Source organism: Mercenaria mercenaria, chromosome 5 (assembly GCF_021730395.1).
Source record: "Mercenaria mercenaria strain notata chromosome 5, MADL_Memer_1, whole genome shotgun sequence".
NCBI lineage: Eukaryota > Metazoa > Mollusca > Bivalvia > Venerida > Veneridae > Mercenaria > Mercenaria mercenaria.
Window position 1 is genome coordinate 11,601,142 of NC_069365.1, and position 18,930 is coordinate 11,620,071.

At 35.0% G+C, this 18,930-nt stretch overlaps 1 protein-coding gene across 2 annotated transcripts in view; it reads left to right on the plus strand.

Moving 5' to 3' along the window:
• The window catches only part of LOC123556454 (OTU domain-containing protein 4-like), a 104,349-nt gene that overhangs the window by 78,174 nt on the left and 7,245 nt on the right, over window positions 1-18,930 (plus strand). For both annotated transcript variants that reach the window (XM_053542675.1, XM_053542674.1), the window contains exons 12-16: window positions 5,272-5,359; window positions 11,526-11,653; window positions 13,113-13,245; window positions 16,806-17,022; window positions 17,867-17,907. In XM_053542675.1, the coding sequence (XP_053398650.1) occupies window positions 5,272-5,359; window positions 11,526-11,653; window positions 13,113-13,245; window positions 16,806-17,022; window positions 17,867-17,907 (607 nt within the window). The remainder of the gene's footprint in view (window positions 1-5,271; window positions 5,360-11,525; window positions 11,654-13,112; window positions 13,246-16,805; window positions 17,023-17,866; window positions 17,908-18,930) is intronic.

Genomic DNA, 18,930 nt, shown 5'->3' on the forward strand with positions numbered 1-18,930 from the left:
GAAATGTGTTAATGCACAAAAGTTTGTCTACTTTATCAAATGTTATTGAAAAGAAGATGTGTTTATACAATGATGATATGATGTTTCATTTTAAACTTTGTGAAGCATGCAGTTTGAACATATTTAAAGACTTGTATATAGTTCAATTAAGTTATCCTTGATTACCCGGCTTTACTCGTCTCCCTTTGCTAGGTTATTAAAATGTTTTTAGAGATTCTTTTTCAGATTGGTTCATGATCATGAAAACTATGCATTGAATAGAAGCTACATCTCTTAGGAAAAAAGGGATACATTTTTGTGTAATTATTGTTTTTGCCCTGTCCGTCCGTACGTCACACTTCATTTCCGAGCAATAACTGGAGAACCATTTGACCTAGAACCTTCAAACTTCATAGGGTTGTAGGGCTGCTGAAGTAGACGACCCCTATTGTTTTTGGGGTCACTCCGACAAAGGTCAAGGTCACAGGGGCCCGAACATTGAAAACCATTTCCGATCAATAACTAGAGAACCACTTGACCCAGAATGTTGAAACTTCGTAGGATGATTGGTCATAAAGAGTAGATGCCCCCTATTGATTTTGGGGTCACTCCATCAAAGGTCAAGGTCACAGGGGCCTGAACATGGAAAACCATTTCCGATCAATAACTAGAGAACCACTTGACCCAGAATGTTGAAACTTCATAGAATGATTGTACATGCAAAGTAGTAGACCCCTATCGATTTTGGGGTCACTCCATTAAAGGTCAAGGTCACAGGGGCCCGAACATTGAAAACCATTTCCGGTCAGTAACTTGAGAACCACTTGACCCAGAATGTTGAAACTTCATAGGATGATTGGTCATGAAGAGTAGATGACCCCTATTGATTTTGGGGTCACCCTGTCAAAGGTCAAGGTCACAGGGGCCTGAACATGGAAAACCATTTCCGATCAATAACTAGAGAACCACTTGACCCAGGATGTTGAAACTTGATAGGATGATTGTACATGCAAAGTAGATGACTCCTATCGATTTTGGGGTCACTCCATTAAAGGTCAAGGTCACAGGGGCCTGAACATTGAAAACCATTTCCGGTCAGTAACTTGAGAACCACTTGACCAAGAATGTTGAAACTTCATAGGATGATTGGTCATGAACAGTAGATGACCCCTATTGATTTTGGGGTCACTCTGTCAAAGGTCAAGGTCACAGGGGCCTGAACATTGAAAACCATTTCCGATCAATAACTAGAGAACCACTTGACCCAGAATGTTGAAACTTCATAGGATGATTGTACATGCAAAGTAGATGACCCTTAACGATTTCGGGGTCACTCTGTGAAAGGTCAAGGTCACAGGGGCCTGAACATTGAAAACCATTTCCGGTCAGTAACTTGAGAACCACTTGATCCAGAATGATGAAACTTCATAGGATGATTGGTCATTCAGAGTAGATGACCCCTAACGATTTTAGGGTCACTCTGTTAAAGGTCAAGGCCACAGGGGCCTGAACATATAAACCATTTCCAGTCAATAACTTGAGAACCTCTCGACCCAGAATGTTGAAACTTCATAGGATGATTGTTCATGCAGAGTAAATGACCCCTATTGTTTTTGGGGTCACTCAGTTAAAGGTCAAGGTCACAGGGGCCGGAATATTGATAACCAGTTCCGATCAATAACTTGAGAACCACTTGACCCAGAATGTTGAAACTTCATAGGATGATTGAAAATGCAGGGTAGATGACCCATATTGATTTTGGGGTCAGTCTATTAAAGGTCAAGGTCACAGTGGCCTGTTCATGTAAAATCATTTTTTGGAAATAACTTGAGAACCACTTGACCTACAATGTTGAAACTTAATAGGATGATTGGACATGCAGAGTAGATGACCCCTATTTATTTTGAGGTCACTTGATCAAAGGTCAAGGTCACAGAAGCCTGAACAGTGACTTGAGAACCACTAGGCCAAGAGTGTTGAAATTTAGCAGGATGATTGGACATGCAAAGTAGATGATCCCTATTGCAGCCAACCATCAGTGTTTCTTTGACTTTCGCTCCTGACCCCTATTGACTTCTTGCCTATAGGACTTTGCATTGGGGGGAGACATGCGCATTTTTACAAAAGCATTTTCTAGTTTACTTAAGAAATAATATATCCCAAAGAGTGATTTGTCATTAAATCAAATCTTTGTTTTGGGCCCAGATGCAAAGTAATTATATCAGAAGGGTGCAGAACTAGTGATATAATAATATGCATATGTACAACACTTCATTCAAGAGAAAATCAGTTTGAGATAATTATACATTTTTCAATCTTCTACAATGTCAAAGATTATTATGCCCCCACATGAAGGGGGGCAATTAGCATTGCTGCTGTCCGTCCATGCATCTATTCGTATGTCTCCAAATCTTGTGTGTCCAACTCCTGCCACACTATTAGCTTGATGTCCAGATTACCATAATGGAAGAAACTTTTGTTGTGACTATTTTCACATTCGTAGTTTTACTATATAGAATATAGGGAACATTCTTGTGTATCCAACTCCTAAAAACTCTATTGAAAGGATATGCTTAGAAGTTTCACAGATGAAGGACCTTGATGTGGAAAGGACAATAAATGATGTTTTCTGTGGGGGCGGGGGCATCTGTATGATCCAATGGACACAATTCTAGTTATCTACATCCTTGGCAGCATCCATCAGATATTTACTGTCTTTGTTTAGAATTCAGATAGGAAGGAATTCTATTAGGAGTCATAGCCCGACATCTGAAAGACAATGATTTTATTCAGGAGAAAATCAGATTGAGATAAAAAAAAAAAAAAAATCATGATTCCGAGGCGATATCAAATACTTGGCAGCAACCATCAAATATTTACCTTTTTAGCTCATCTGATGTTTTGAAAATTGTCATCACTTGATCGGTGTTGGCGTTAGTGTGGTGTCTGTGTTGGCGTTGCCGGGTTAAGTTTTATGTTTAGGTCAGCTTTTCTCCTAACCTATCAAAGCTATTGCTTTGAAACTTGCAGCCTTGTTCACCATCATAAGCTGACTCTGTACAGCAAGAAACATAACTACATCCTGCTTTTTGCAAGAATTATGGCCCTTTGTGGACTTAGAAAATATCAGATTTCTTGGTTAAGTTTTATGTTTAGGTCAACTTTTCTCCTAACTGTCAAAGCTATTGCTTTGAAACTTGCTTCACTTGTTCACCATCATAACAAGAAACATAACTCCATCCTGCTTTTTGCAAGAATTATGGTCCTTTTTTGGACTTAGAAAATATCAGATTTCTTTGTTAAGTTTTTTGTATAGGTCAGCTTTTCTCCTAAACTATCAAAGCTATTGCTTTAAAACTTGCAACTCTTGTTCACAATCAGAAGCTGACTCTGTACAGCAAGAAACATTACTCCATTCTGCTTTTGCAAGATTTATGGCCCTTTTTGGTCTTAGAAAATATCAGATTTCTTGGTTACGTTTTATGTTTAGGTCAACTTTTCTCCTAAACTACAAAGCTATTGCTTTGAAACTTGCAACACTTGTTCACCATCATAAACTGACTCTGTACAGTGAGAAACGTAACTCCATCCTGCTTTTTGCAAGAATTATGGTCCTTTTTGGACTTAGAAAATCAGATTTCTTGGTTAAGTTTTGTGTATAGGTCAGCTTTTCTCCTAAACTATCAAAGCTATTGCTTATAAACTTGCAACACTTGTTCACCATCATAAGTTGACTCTGTACAGCGAGAAACGTAACTCCATCCTGCTTTTTGCAAGAATTATGGTCCTTTTTGGACTTAGAAAATCAGATTTCTTGGTTAAGTTTTGTGTATAGGTCAGCTTTTCTCCTAAACTATCAAAGTTATTGCTTTAAAACTTGCAACATTTGTTCACCATCATAAGCTGACTTTGTTCAGCAAGAAACATAACTCCATCCTGCTTTTTGTAAGAATTATGGCCCCTTTTAGACTTAGAAAATATCAGATTTTTTTGTTGTTTTGCGTTTAGGTCACCTTTTCTTCTTAATGGTCAAAGCAATGAGAGATGGTACCTATAAGGCTATGTATTCAATGACAACAACAACAAATCGTGTGCAAAACTGAATCGCATATTGCTTATCTCACACTTGCAATAATTTAACATATAGCACCATGCAGTAAATATGGGAACTTTTGACAGCAGCATCGGCTTCGTTGTTTTTGGTTGATTGGCTAAAGAAAGGTGATTGTCATTTCTTATTAACTAACACAACCATTTTATTTATACTAAAGAACGTCTGCATTATATTAATATGCAAATAAGGTACATTTGTAAACACAAGGTGCGTGTCATAAATAGTGAAATGACTTCTTTCGGCACAGTCTTTGGTATGGTTTTGGTGTGACCTTGAGATAGAATATATATTTTTATATCGCTCTGTTTTTAACTCATACATTTTGAGGCCTTGATTATTTTTGGAAAACGAATTTTGTTAATTGTTTCGGAATTCGATGTCGTAAAATTCAAAATTTATAGTCTGTTTATATTTTTTTTCTCACGAATAATGTTTTGTTTTCTATGATCATACCATACCTGTAAATTATTGGCAGTAATAAAAAGAATGTCTAAATGAGTTCGTTTGAAAATGAAAGATAATGCTCAACTTTTTTCTTTGAATGATTATTCATAGATCTTGAAGTAAACTATAGCTTTGGGAAATACATCTGAATCTATGAATACTTTGTTCAGATAACTAAATAGTCCTAGAAGAGTTATCTGTCACTGGCTTCACTTTTCCAAGTAGGACCAAATTTTTCAGATTAAATATTGCCTTTCAGCATGAAAAATGGAAGTATAAAAGTTAAACCATTACGGTATATAATTAAGGTACTCCAGTATTAAGTTTTCAACAGAAAAAATATCAGATGCAATTTGAATTTTTAGGTACCATCTCTATTTAAAGCTTGGAGCAGTTATTTACCTTTCAAAGCTGACTCTGCACAGCAAGTACCTTAACTCTATATTGCTTTTTGCAAGAATTACGGCCCCTTTTGAACTTAGAAGATCATGGGTAGGACAATATTTCTATTATACAGAGACAAAAATATCAGATGAGCATCTGCTTCTGCATGGCGGTGCTCTTGTTTGTTTTGTTTCCTTTCCAGCATGAAACTATGTCAATATAATTGTGTTGTACTGACAGTGACTCTTTTGCATGATAACACACAGTTTCAGTTGTTGTAGTTCAATAGGGAAATAAATTTAGTTGCATTTTGAAGTTTTGTCATCTGTATCAAATGATGTTTATTACAGGAAGTCTGTGTTGATCAGCTGTTTGAAGACACCACCTTCACCAAGATATAGCTGTCTGTCACATTCCAAGTACTTCAAGAGGAAGCAGGTAAACATAGATATATCCTCTCTTAGCTCACAGCTGTCCATCTGCTTGATTGCTTCTAAAAGGAATCTTTAAATAAATATTACCTTATCCTCCTCCAGAAATGTCTTCTAGAAACTTGTTTCATTGGAAAACGTAACATGTAAACATAATAAATTATAGTGACAGGAAGTGGTAGCAATGGTGTGGTTACAAGTAGGATATTTTTCAGGGTTTGTCCAAGCATTGCAGAGTTAATTTAAGTGCCCACGGACTGTGTATATACACTTACACCTTTAGTACATGGGATTGTATGGTATAATCTACTGCCACAGCTTTATAGATCCCAGTGAAACTTCATACTAATACTAAAATCACTAAGAATAGAACTTAACTGGAAAAAAAATAACTCTATGCACCTTTTCACAGATTTAAGTTTTTTCATAGATTCTCAAAAATTGAACATACAAATCTGTCGATATGTCCGTACAACCTTGTACATCATTTTTACTGGGTGGAATGTGTTGAAACTAACAAAAGTACTATATACATAAAGGAAGATGTTCAAACTGACAGCAGATTACTCTGAATGTGTAGATATACTTAAAGAAGGAACTTTTGACAGGTTGGAGAAACATAAAGTCGTGTAACCTCTGATGTGTTTCAAACTCCTTTTTTTGTTTGATAAAACACTTCATCTTTTGTCACTTAAATTATTGGCATTATTGGAAGATATAGACTTCTGCAGAATGTGTTACAAAGCACGCAGACTTAAAAGTTCAAATCACTATCTTATAAATATATTGCTAAATACAATGTCCTTTTACTATTTTATTTGCTTAAACTTGAAATAATGACTGTAAAGTAGTGCCCGGCAATGAATTGGGTGTGTACTATAGTTCAGTATTGATCATAAACATTCTATTTGATTTAGTTCTAATTAAAGAAGCCAGTTTTTGGTTACAGCCAGATGTTGCATTACATCTGTTCCCTAGTTTTGTTGCTGAGGTTCAGACAGTTAGCACTAGTTCACATAAAATTGATTTTTGTACCCCCCGACAACAAAGTTGTAAGGGGGGGTATACTGGTTTCAGGTTGTCTGTCTGTCTGTCTGTCTGTCCGTCTGTCTGTCTGTCCGTCTGTCCGTAGACGCAATTTTGTGCGCACTATCTCTCCTTATCCCCTTGACAGAATTTAATGAAACTTTACACAAGTGATCAGTACCAACAGTAGTTGTGCATGGGGCATGTTAGGTTCTTTTAGAAAAAAAATTTGCAGAGTTATGGGACTTTGTTTTTTTGTTACTATACTATATACATAGACACAGTCTTCTGTGCACCATCTCTCCTCATCCCCTTGACACAATTTAATGAAACTTCACACAAGTGATCAATACCAACAGTAGTTGTGCATTGGGCATGTAAGGTTCTTTTAGAAAAAAAATTTGCAGAGTTATGGGACTTTGTTTTTTTGTTACTATACTATATACATAGACACAATCTTGTGCGCACCATCTCTCCTCATCCCCTTGACACAATTTAATGAAACTTCACACAAGTGATCAGTACCAACAGTAGTTGTGCATGGGGCATGTTAGGTTCTTTTAGAAAAACAATTTGCAGAGTTATGGGACTTTGTTTCTTTGTTACTATACTATATACATAGACACAATCTTGTGCGCACCATCTCTCCTCATCCCCTTGACACAGTTTAATGAAACTTCACACAAGTGATCAGTAACAACAGTAGTTGTGCATGGGGCATGTTAGGTTCTTTCAGAAAAAAAATTTGCAGAGTTATGGGACTTCGTTTTTTTGTTACTATACTATATACATAGACACAATCTTGTGCGCACCATCTCTCCTCATCCCCTTGACACAGTTTAATGAAACTTCACACAAGTGATCAGTAACAACAGTAGTTGTGCATGGGGCATGTTAGGTTCTTTCAGCGACAAAAATTGCAGAGTTATGGGACTTTGTTTCTTGTTAACATACTATGTACATACAGTCTGCATATGCAATCTTGTGCATGCCTAATCTACCAAACCCTTACACACAATTTAATGAAACTTCACACAAGTGATCAGTACCAACCCTAGTTGTGCATGGTGCATGTTACATTCTTTTAGATAAATATTCTGCATAGTTATGGGACTTTGTTTTTTGTTACTATACTGTAAACATACAGTCTATATACATACAGTCCACATTATTATGCAATCTTGTAAGCGTCAAATTGCAATGTACTGTGTCAGTGCATGCGGGGGGTACATTCATCACCTTTAGTGATAGCTCTAGTTTTTCATTACTTTACAAAAGCTTGTTGGATTTTTGAAAAGGTTCTTTGAGTGGCAAATATTTATTCTTAAGACAGCAGTGAGCACTGGGCAACTTTAGTTTTGCTTATTTCATGTCTAGGGTGAGATAGACACAATATAAACTGAAAATTGTATTCAATTTGGGGAAAAAAATGTAAATATACGGCCCTGGTTTACAAACAGAACTCTGTCTTTTTACTGTTCTTGTTTATTTTCTTTACATAAATTAATATTTGCACAAAATTTTGTTGTTTTCTGCTTATCTAGAATAGAAGAAGTCTAAATTCAGATATGTTTTCTTTCCACATCAAAGCACTATGCACTTTATCTAGAAAACACACAGGTTGGTTAGAGTAACATCTTTATATCTTAATAAATCATTAAAATAATTGTTAGTATTTTGTCAACATTGACTTAAAAATGAGAGCAATGTGACACCTTAATTTAGATCTTATCACTCAATCTAAATGGACATTGTCAACATATTTACAAATCGTAAAATTTTAATTTATTACCAATTACATTTTGTTATTTTTGTTGTTTCTTTAATCTGATACTGTAGTTTATGAATATTTGAAGCCACAGGGCACTTTCTGTACCTGTCCATAAATGGTTCATTAAAATATCTGTGAAATGTATTTATTAATTCCCACTAGTTAAAATTCAAAGTAAAATAGGCAAATTATACTTTACAGTTAATTTTCTACAAATTTAAGTAAAATATTTTTGTAGAAAGATTTACTTTTTATAGAAAAGTTTTAGTTAATTATTTGTGAAATAAAAAGTAACTCCTTTCTAACTAGAGAATATTTTTTAATACAAAGTCGAAGTATATGACATTCTCAATACAAGATGTACATCATATCAAACAATCCCATAGCAACAGAAGGTATAAATTGATGATAAAACACATATAGTTGACCTGTCAAAGATAAAATACTCTATTTTCTGTTTCAATTTATGAGGAATTAATAAGAAATACTAGTTTTAGTGGTGTAACATGTCACAGATATTTTATATATTGCCTCATTTATTACACCTCCCACCTGTACACTCTGCTTCAAGTTTAAAATTTAATGGGATTTTTTGTGGCTATTTTATTGTAATATTTTGGATACTTGTAATGATATAATTATGTAGGTAGTATCAACAGTAAACTAGTAAAATACCTTCCATCAGCAAAAAAATCAGTGTTAATATGAAATATTGTATATAATGCATAGACTGAAAATGATATAAAAGACTTAACTTGAAACTGTAGGCCTTTTCAAACACTATAAGGACCAATTATCGTTGTTTACTTTTGTTCATGTCTTACTGTCAGAGTATTGTTTATCTCACCTGAGCACAAGATCCAATCTTCATCATCCAAGCAAAATTCTGGTTGCCATCATTCTGGCAATGTAAAGCAAAATCATAAAAAATCTTCTCCACAGGAACCACTGACCTGATTTCAACATAATTCCTAAACACATTCTTTGATGACCCTTTACCAATTTACTTCAAGTTAGGTTGAATTGTTAGAAAAGCATGGTTGTGGGGCCAAGATTAGTTTTCTCTCTCTGCTCCTGAAACAGCAACAGGAAAGTTTCCAAAGTTACAACAACGCTGCTTTGTGATAACGTGCTGTTGTTTTGTTGATGTCCGCATGCAGTCAAGGAGAATGTCCCTTAGATGAGGTCTTCTGAATAGAATAGCTGGAAGCTCATCTTAATGTCAGATGCAACAAAATGTGTGCAATTTATAATATAACCTTGTTAACAAACGGAAAGGAAATATAATGTAAATATAAGAAATAACTTTTTTTTTTTTTGGAGTTCATGCAAAATGAATGACAGAATAGGATCAGCAAATTAAATATGAATTGCTAGTGTGATTCATGGATTTGCCAATCCTAATCTGTTGTTCGTTTTGCATGAACTCCAAAAAGAAAAAAAATCATTTGAAAGTCATCTCAGAAACTGTTTGGCCGATCTTAAAATTTCACTTAAATGATCTTTTGTTGACATGCTACCAGAATTCTTCAAACAAGTTGTAAAACTTGGAACTGTGGTGCTCATAGTTTTGAAAATACATTAATGACTAAAATAGTTATTAGAATTGATTTGTTATGCATGTGTAACACAAAGTAAGTTTAAAAGCATTATAAATCCCCAACCAAAGTTGGCAACCACAGTCACACTTTTGAGGTAACTCTTGATAGTTGTCTTTTTGTCTTTGCCCATTGCAGAATTTGTAAATCTTTACTTATAGATTTTGAAACTAAAGAGAATAGTTAGAAATGTCAAGAGTTTTATCAGCTTGTATTTCAGTGTTTTGAAACTAACAACTTTTTCTTTGTCTGAAATTTAGAACATTACTGCAAATACTATTTTGCTAATTGATTATAATTCTGGCCAAAACTTCCTACAGTTTTGTATTAACATCTTTATGATAAACTTTATTCCATTCGAAAGGTATAGGAACCCCTCCCAGATATTATACATGTTGTCACCCCAAGCCTTGAGGGGGTTGGTCAATGTTCAATATTGGTCCATCATTATCTATAAACACATCTAAATGCTTCTAGCAGCCAATTAGAAAACATACACAATTAAAATCTTTGCTATAAATTTGTTACATATTAGGAAAGCTACCAGTTTTGATAAGCGATTAATTGGTCAATTAGGATGTAAATGGAAAATTTGAATAGAAATTGATTTGGTAAGTTATCGTGTAATTTATGTATTTCTTAAATCAGTAAACATACATTACATCTTGCAATGTAATATTCTTTATTTAATGATCTCCAATTGGTTTTATGATGATATGCTTTATGATTGTTCAGGTATTATAACATGATAAATGATGTTAAATGGTGTGTAATATTGCAGTTAAAAACTTCTTGGTAACCCTACTTTTTACACTAAAGTTAACTGAGATTGACAGACTTGAAGCTCTATTAAATGTTTTAATTTTCCAATCTTTTATAAAGACCGTGCAATATTTGAAAAGGAAAAATAAGTATTTTTGTTAGGGAAGTATTTATTTTTCTGCTTATCTGAAATGTACTATACAATTGCGGTCAATTTGCAAAGTGGAAAAATGACTATTATTAAACTGCAGTATTTTTTTTTTTTGCCAAATTAAACGCATACAGTGTAGTATTAATTGTTTCCAATTAGGCAAGCAATGTCTAACATTAAGTTGATTTCATATGAAAACTGTCATCCATCCATTCATAAAGTTGAAGTCATTTTCATATTAAAAAGATAATGGCAATTTGAAATTTGAGAAAGCTTGATAACTAGAAGCAGCAATTTTAGTAATATGACATTATTTACACTGCTGAATTATTTATTCAGCAAGTACCCTTCACTGTTAAACAGACTATTTCTATAGTTTCAAGATGTATAGCATGATAATTTCTTCATTAGAACTTTTTTAAAGCAGAAGAAGTATTTTCCAAAATTAAAGAAATACCGTCAGATAAATAAAATATTTTATGTTGCTATAAAAATATTTTAGTGTTCATAATATTCTCATTTCTTAATGGATTTATAAAATCTTTCACTGTCTCAAATGATTCAAGAAGATTTAGCAAGCAGAATTACCATTTCAAGCTCCCACATTGTCCTGTGTCAGCATTTTAATTTAATTATCTCTAAAACTGCTTGTCATTACACTAAACTTAGTTAGTAACATCCTGGCATAAACCTCTTCAAGATTTATACAAATTGTTCAGCTTGGTCCATTTTAGGTCCTTTCACAAGTTAAAATAGAAGAACAAACCACAAACTTTAGATTCATCCTTTTAGAGAAAATATAAACATTAAAATCCTATTGTTTTAAATTGAGTGAATGGTTAAGTTTGTATCATTTGTATTGCAGGATATGCCTATAACCTCTAATACTTCTGGAAGTTATATATATGACAACACCACTGTAAAGTACCCTATCTACCAGCCCAGGTCTCCTGTTAACCAAGAAGTCAACTATACATCATCTAATTATCAAGGGTGAGTACAATACATATATAGATTTTAAATGAAGTTTGATGCTTATTATATGCCCGAAGGGAGGGTATTATGTTCTGACATTGGTGTCTGTCAGTCTGTCTGTTAGCAGTTTCCTGTCTGCGATGCAACTCTTGAACCCTTTGAAAAATATTGAAGAAATTTGACACAAAATTAATGTTCACCAAATCGAGACAACATGCAAAGCGCATGTTTTGGATGGCTGTCTTCAAGGTCAAAGTCTCACTTAGGGGTCATATGACTTTGTTTCATGTCTGCTCTGTAATTCTTGAACTGCTTGAAGGATTTTAAAGAAACTTGGCATAAATGTTCACCACATCGAGACGAAGTGCAGAATGCATATTTTGGATGGCTTGCTCCAAGGCCAAGGTTACACTTAGGGTGTTACCTTCTGGCATACATTGGTCCGCATTGTGGTGCTCTTGTTCATTATTAAAGGCTAGAGTAGAATGACAGGAACAACCCAGTACAAGCAGACTTGAAAGACATCCTGCTGGAACTAGAGTGCTTCTTCTATATGTGAATGTTAGTAATTGGGAGCTACTGACCTCAAATCATGTAACATCTTTCTACCACTTTGATCAGTAACTGTCCTTCAGTCTAGTTATAGAGGAAAAGTAAAAGTGCTGTTTGCTGTTTCTTGCACACCAAGCTGGTGATTTCACAACTGTTGTTTTCAGAATCATAGTATACTTGCTCTTGTTTTAAAATGATGAATATGTTGTCTTTAGATTTAAGTTGACATATGACATATAACTCTGCCTGTATGATGTTAAACAAAGCCAAACAAAAAAATGATAAAGATATTTCAGCACCTCTATTTCAGCACTATTTGTTGCCAGTATGAACAATGGTATCAAAACTGCATGTTTCAAGTGAAATGAAAGGACACAATAAATTTATTGATCCTAAAATTAAAGGACACTTGTATTTTTTTAAAGCAAACGCTAAGTCTTGTATGTATACAGTTCATGTGAATAACCTACATTGATAGCTCTATTTTAATTTTCATATTTTTAAAATGACTGAATTTTATGCCTATAGATAGTATCTATGCGTAGGGTTACACCCAACCTAACAATTGCTTTTGATGCTTTTGAAATCATCTATACATTACTTTAAATAACTGCATGCATCATTAAATATGAGAATACATCATAATAAGGTTGACAGCCACAAAATTTAAATATAAATATTTTGTACTATACCCATTGATTCGCAAAAAGGGTAAAGATATGCTTTCACATTGTACTAAGTCATCTGTGCACTTGATGAATTTTTCGTCCTGAGAAGCACAAATAAAGAGTTCATCTTGCAGTCAGTAACCCACACATTTCACATGGTTATACTTGTTTAGATATCTAAAGGGTGGGTTCTTAATTCTGTTTTAGTTTTGAGTACATGTTTTAAAAGTTAAACATGTGTTATTCATGTTCTGCAGGTATAATTTGGGAACACCATATACATATCAGGGAGACGTGATGGCTAATGCTAATTCTACAGGCTATATTGGGATGGACACGACGCCTGTACAAAATACAATCAACAATGCAAAGACTAACCTCAGTAACCAGGTATGTGGACACACAATAAGGCTATTGAAGTGGTCAAAATTATCATGTAATTTTCACTTCTATTTCATTTTAATCTGATATTGCTTCAGAGTTATTCACATGATAAAATTAGCATGACCTAAGATACTTCTTAGCTAAACTCAATTTGTAAACATTTAGAATGTAAGAAACATGTGTAAAGGATATGTTACATGACTGTCTTTTCATATTGAATGTATTAAGGTAGTTCTGCATGTTTGATAAACTGGAGGTAATGGCATAATGTCAATTATCAGAATAACATAGAATTAAGCCTGGATTTGGCATATGGAATATGAAAATCATTTTATGAATAAATGGCAACCCATCAGTAAATTTATTACAATGAAAACATTACTATCTTAAATGATTCCAGATAATGTCTAAATAAAATCAGCTTGAAATGTGCAGAGCTCTAAATTAATCATGCCCAAATATCTCGAAAACAAGCACACAGACCTTTATATTTTATTTCACCATATTGATGGCTATATGTGTATTTACGACTTGAGAAAGTTCGTTTAAATCTACATTGTAGAAAATATTATATTTGCAAAAAAATGTTATCAACATTGTGATTTTCTCAAAGACTCCCATTATGAAAATTTGATTGAGGTCCAAATTTTTCAAATTTGTTTAGTGAAAAATCTTTCTTATTTGCTTCATTTTCAATGAATATTCTGAAGTTCTGAAATTCTACATTGTACAAACTTGCAGAACTACCTTAAATAAGTTATAAGATATTAGAGGCTGTGCCGAGTATTATCATTTTCATTCAGTGAGTTTAATAAAGTCAGTGTGCAAAGACACAGACTGATGTAATATTCTTTTTGTCACTTGTTAGCTTTAAACTGAAGCATTGAAATTTCTTCTTTTATTATGGTTTCAGTATTATCAATGTCATTTATACTGGAAGTGTAATGTCAGTTATATGTGATGGCTTCATTTCACTCCCAAAATGTCAAACATGGGATAAATACTTTTACAGTCATAAAAATGTTTAATGTAACAGATGAGGTTATTCAACTTTTTATGCCCCCGGAGGGAGGCATATTAGTTTTCAACTGTCCGTCTGTTCGTTAGTTCGTTCGTTCGTCACAACGTTAACTTTTTGCATGAAGGCACTTTACTCGCAAACCACTGCACCCAGGACCTTCAAACTTCACATGCTGACAGTACTTATTGAGTATATCACCCCTACTGACTTTGGGGTCACCAGGTCAAAGGTCAAGGTCAAAGGGGCCAACGTTAACTTTTTGCATGAAGGTCTTTTACTTACAAACCACTGCACCCAGGACCTTCAAACTTCACATGCTGATAGTACTTATTCAGTACACCACCCCTACTGACTTTGGGGTCACCAGGTCAAAGGTCAAGGTCACAGGGGCCAACGTTAACTTTTTGCATGAAGGCAATTTACTCGCGAACCACTGCACCCAGGACTTTCAAATTTCACATGCTTATAGTACCTATTGAGTACACCACCCCTACTGACTTTGGGGTTACCAGGTCAAAGGTCAAGGTCACAAGGGCCAACGTTAACTTTTTGCCTGAAGGCACTTTACTCACGAACCACTTCACCCAGGACCTTCAAACTTCACATGCTGATAGTACTTATTGAGTACATCACCCCTACTGACTTTGGGGTCACCAGGTCAAAGGTCAAGGTCACAGGGGCCAACGTTAACTTTTTGCATGAAGGCAATTTACTCGCGAACCACTGCACCCAGGACTTTCAAATTTCACATGCTTATAGTACCTATTGAGTACACCACCCCTACTGACTTTAGGGTTACCAGGTCAAAGGTCAAGGTCACAAGGGCCAACGTTAACTTTTTGCCTGAAGGCACTTTATTCGCAAACCACTTCACCCAGGACCTTCAAACTTCACAGGCTGATAGTACTCACAGGCTGATAGTACTTATTGAGTACACCACCCCTACTGACTTTGGGGTCACCAGGTCAAAGGTCAAGGTCACAGGGGCCAACGTTAACTTTTTGCATGAAGGCACTTTACTCGCGAACCACTTCACCCAGGACCTTCAAACTTTACTTGCTGATAGTACTTTATGAGTACACCACCCCTACTGACCTTGGGGTCACCAGGTCAAAGGTCAAGGTGCTGCGGGGGCATTTGTCACCATTAGTGACAGCTCTTGTTCCCTATGATATCAGCAGACAAATGGGTAGAAGGCTTTTTCTCCCTATAAAGCTACCACCCATAAAACGAGGCAATCCCATTGCAAAAAAGTATCATGTTTTTTCCCAATGCTGAACTTGAAATTCCCAAACCATTTTTACTGCCTAGGTTTTTTTATGCCCCCCGAAGGGAGGCATATAGTTTTTGAACCGTCGGTCTGTCTGCATTTTTCGTGTCCGGTCCATATCTTTGTCATCGATGGATGGATTTTCAAATAACTTGGCATGAATGTGTACCACAGTAAGAGGACATGTCGCGCGCAAGACCCAGGTCCGTAGCTCAAAGGTCAAGGTCCCACTTAGACATTAAAGGATAGTGCATTGATGGGCGTGTCCGGTCCATATCTTTGTCATCGATAGATGGATTTTCAAATAACTTGGCATGAATGTGTACCACAGTAAGACGACATGTCGCGCGCAAGACCCAGGTCCGTACCTCAAAGGTCAAGGTCACACTTAGACATTAAGGGATAGTGCATTGATGGGCGTGTCCGGTCCATATCTTTGTCATCGATAGATGGATTTTCAAATAACTGCATGAATGTGTATCACAGTAAGACGACGTGTCGTGTGCAAGACCCAGGTCCGTACCTCAAAGGTCAAGGTCACACTTAGACATTAAGGGATAGTGCATTGATGGGCGTGTCCAGTCCATATCTTTGTCATCGATGGATGGATTTTCAAATAACTTGGCATGAATGTGTACCACAATTAGACGACGTGTCTTGTGCAAGACCCAGGTCCGTAGCTCAAAGATCAAGGTCACACTTAGACGTTAAAGGTCATTTTTCATGATAGTGCATTGATGGGCGTGTCCGGTCCATATCTTTGTCATTCATGCATGGATTTTAAAATAACTACGCATGAATGTGTGACACAGTAAGACGACGTGTCTCGCGCAAGACCCAGCTCCGTAGGTCAAAGGTCCTAAACTCTAACATCGGCCATAACTATTCATTTAAAGTGCCATCGGGGGCATGTGTCATCCTATGGAGACAGCTCTTGATTTTTTTGCTTTTCAGCAAGTCTTGTTACTTTCTAAACTGTTCCTCATTAAATTACTAAACAGTTATCAATATACTACTATACATTTTAAAATGTTATCTAAAAAGAAATCAAGTATATTTTGACAAGTTTCCATTAATCCCAATTAAGACAAATTACAGAGGTGTTTTCTCAATTGTACTGGTGTTGGTGGCATTCCCAAAATGATGAGAATAGGGCCTGGGTGAGTACATGAAAAAGGACATTGTTCAAGATATTTAACATTTTACATATATTTTGTAATTTCGATGTTTGTGTTGTCAATTTCTTCTATTCATTGCTGAATAATCCTATTTCAGATGTCACCACCAGGTGTATTACAACGTTATGCTCCTCCGGTACCAGCTATGTTACCTCAAGGTGCTATGACCAGCCCATATGTGTACAACTCCCTGGTGCCTACATCTAATCAGACATATTCTTGTGTCTGTGTGCCATACCTAGAGAGCATAGCAGTGAAGGATGTCAATATGCATTGCCTCCCCTCACAAGATGTAGCTGGAAAAGACTTGCCAGGTAACATTTATTTCAGACACAAAATTATATGGTTACTAATGAACTAGAACTGCATAATTACAGTACAATTACCTCTCTTAAAGACATCTTGAAAGAGTATGCACTGTTCTTTAAAGGCAGACATCCCTTTTTTTTCAATAAACAGCTGTGTAAATTGAACATATCAAAGCAACAGCTTCTACAGCAGTTACTGTTTGAACATCTACAGACCAACATTTTGTTTAATGTACAAAAGTTGTTAGCCTAGGAAGTAAAGCTTTTCCTATGTAGCTTGGTATTTTAATGTAATATTTTGCTCAGTTGTTTTACATATTTTATAAATAATTGTAGTTTACAACAATACGTATAAAATAACAACAGGTTATTTAAACAGGGTATTTGTTTATTTCATTGTGTAAGATTGTAATATCTTTCTTGAGTGAGCACCGGAATCTGATGTAGTATTTTCAAGCCAAGAATGAAAAAGTAAGATGTGGTGTTCATGAGTGAAAGATATTTTTATCTTACTTGTAAAACAAACAAAATATTTGATATTTTTCACTGTGGAGAAAACAGATATATTTCACTCTTAATATTTCGTCCCTATTTTGCCAGAGAAAAGTGTTTAAAAACACAGGTTTAGACATAGCCTAGGGACATACCTATTATCAGTGTACATCTTAATTAAGTCAATTATTGAATTTTTATAAATTCATGTGTAATAAAATGTTTATAAAGGCATGTTGGAAACACAATGCTGACCTGAGAGCTTTATATTATTAATGTTGACATACAATGTCTTGATGTAGATTGTATCTTCATTAGAACTCATATTGTTCAAGGACATCTATTTTCCTTATTGCAGAAATGAATACATTGAGATTTTTCTTCAATTTAGGAGTTGAGGTAAGCCCTTTGTTTGGTATTTACCAGATAAACTATGTCTTGCCAACCAGGTGGAACTCTACCATTTTGTAATATTTTAGCAAATGTTCACACAGGTAAGTATTCTGTTACTACCTTCTTTTAACCCTTGATTTTAATTTTCAAGTGGGATTCTGATAGAAAGAAAATTCACCAAATGTTTTCTTATAAAAGTTGTCAGTCTTGAATGAAACCTGCATAAAACAATATGTTGTAAGTTGACAGTTCCACCTTGTTGGCATACATGTGATTTAGTAATTTCTTTATGGGATGCATGCTGCTAAGATTGAAGTATACAACATCTTTTAGCAGAAGTAGAAATATCTTCTCTACTGTATTGGGATAACTTTGTAACAAAAACGTGGATTTAGAATTATTTGGGATATGAAATACATTTTCTTTTCATAAGTAACATTTGGGTGAAATTTTGCACATTACTGTATCTGTTTAAATTTGTTTGAAATAAATTAACATACATTCTTGATAATTTCTATATTTACAAAATATTCTTCAATGCAGTTCTTATTAGTTTCCAATGAGTGTTTTGCTGGTGTGGACTGAAGTTTGCTCCCCAGTGTGTCAGTCCATCACACAAAGTAGTGTCCTGCAATAACTTTAAATGTATAAGCTATTTTCCCCATGAAACTTGGTACATGGAGAATTTGCATATCCATTTCGTTTGTTGCTTTGGAAAACTGGTTGCTGCGGCAACAAATAGTAAAATATGACTAAAAAGTGGCAGCGAGATTGTTGCGATAACAAGACATTTTTTCATAAAACTTGATACATGGATCATCATTCATGTCCTTTTATTTTATTGTTGTGGCAACAATAGGTTTAAACATTTACACATAAACATGTGGATTCTGCATTGACATAAAAGTACAAGTGAGTTTTTAAACAAAATTTCATAAATAGGCTGAAGACAATGTGGAGAGCATGCACACTACTTTGTTTTATCTGTTTGTCCGTCTGTTTGTTCATTTGTCTTGCTTTCTGTCAGTC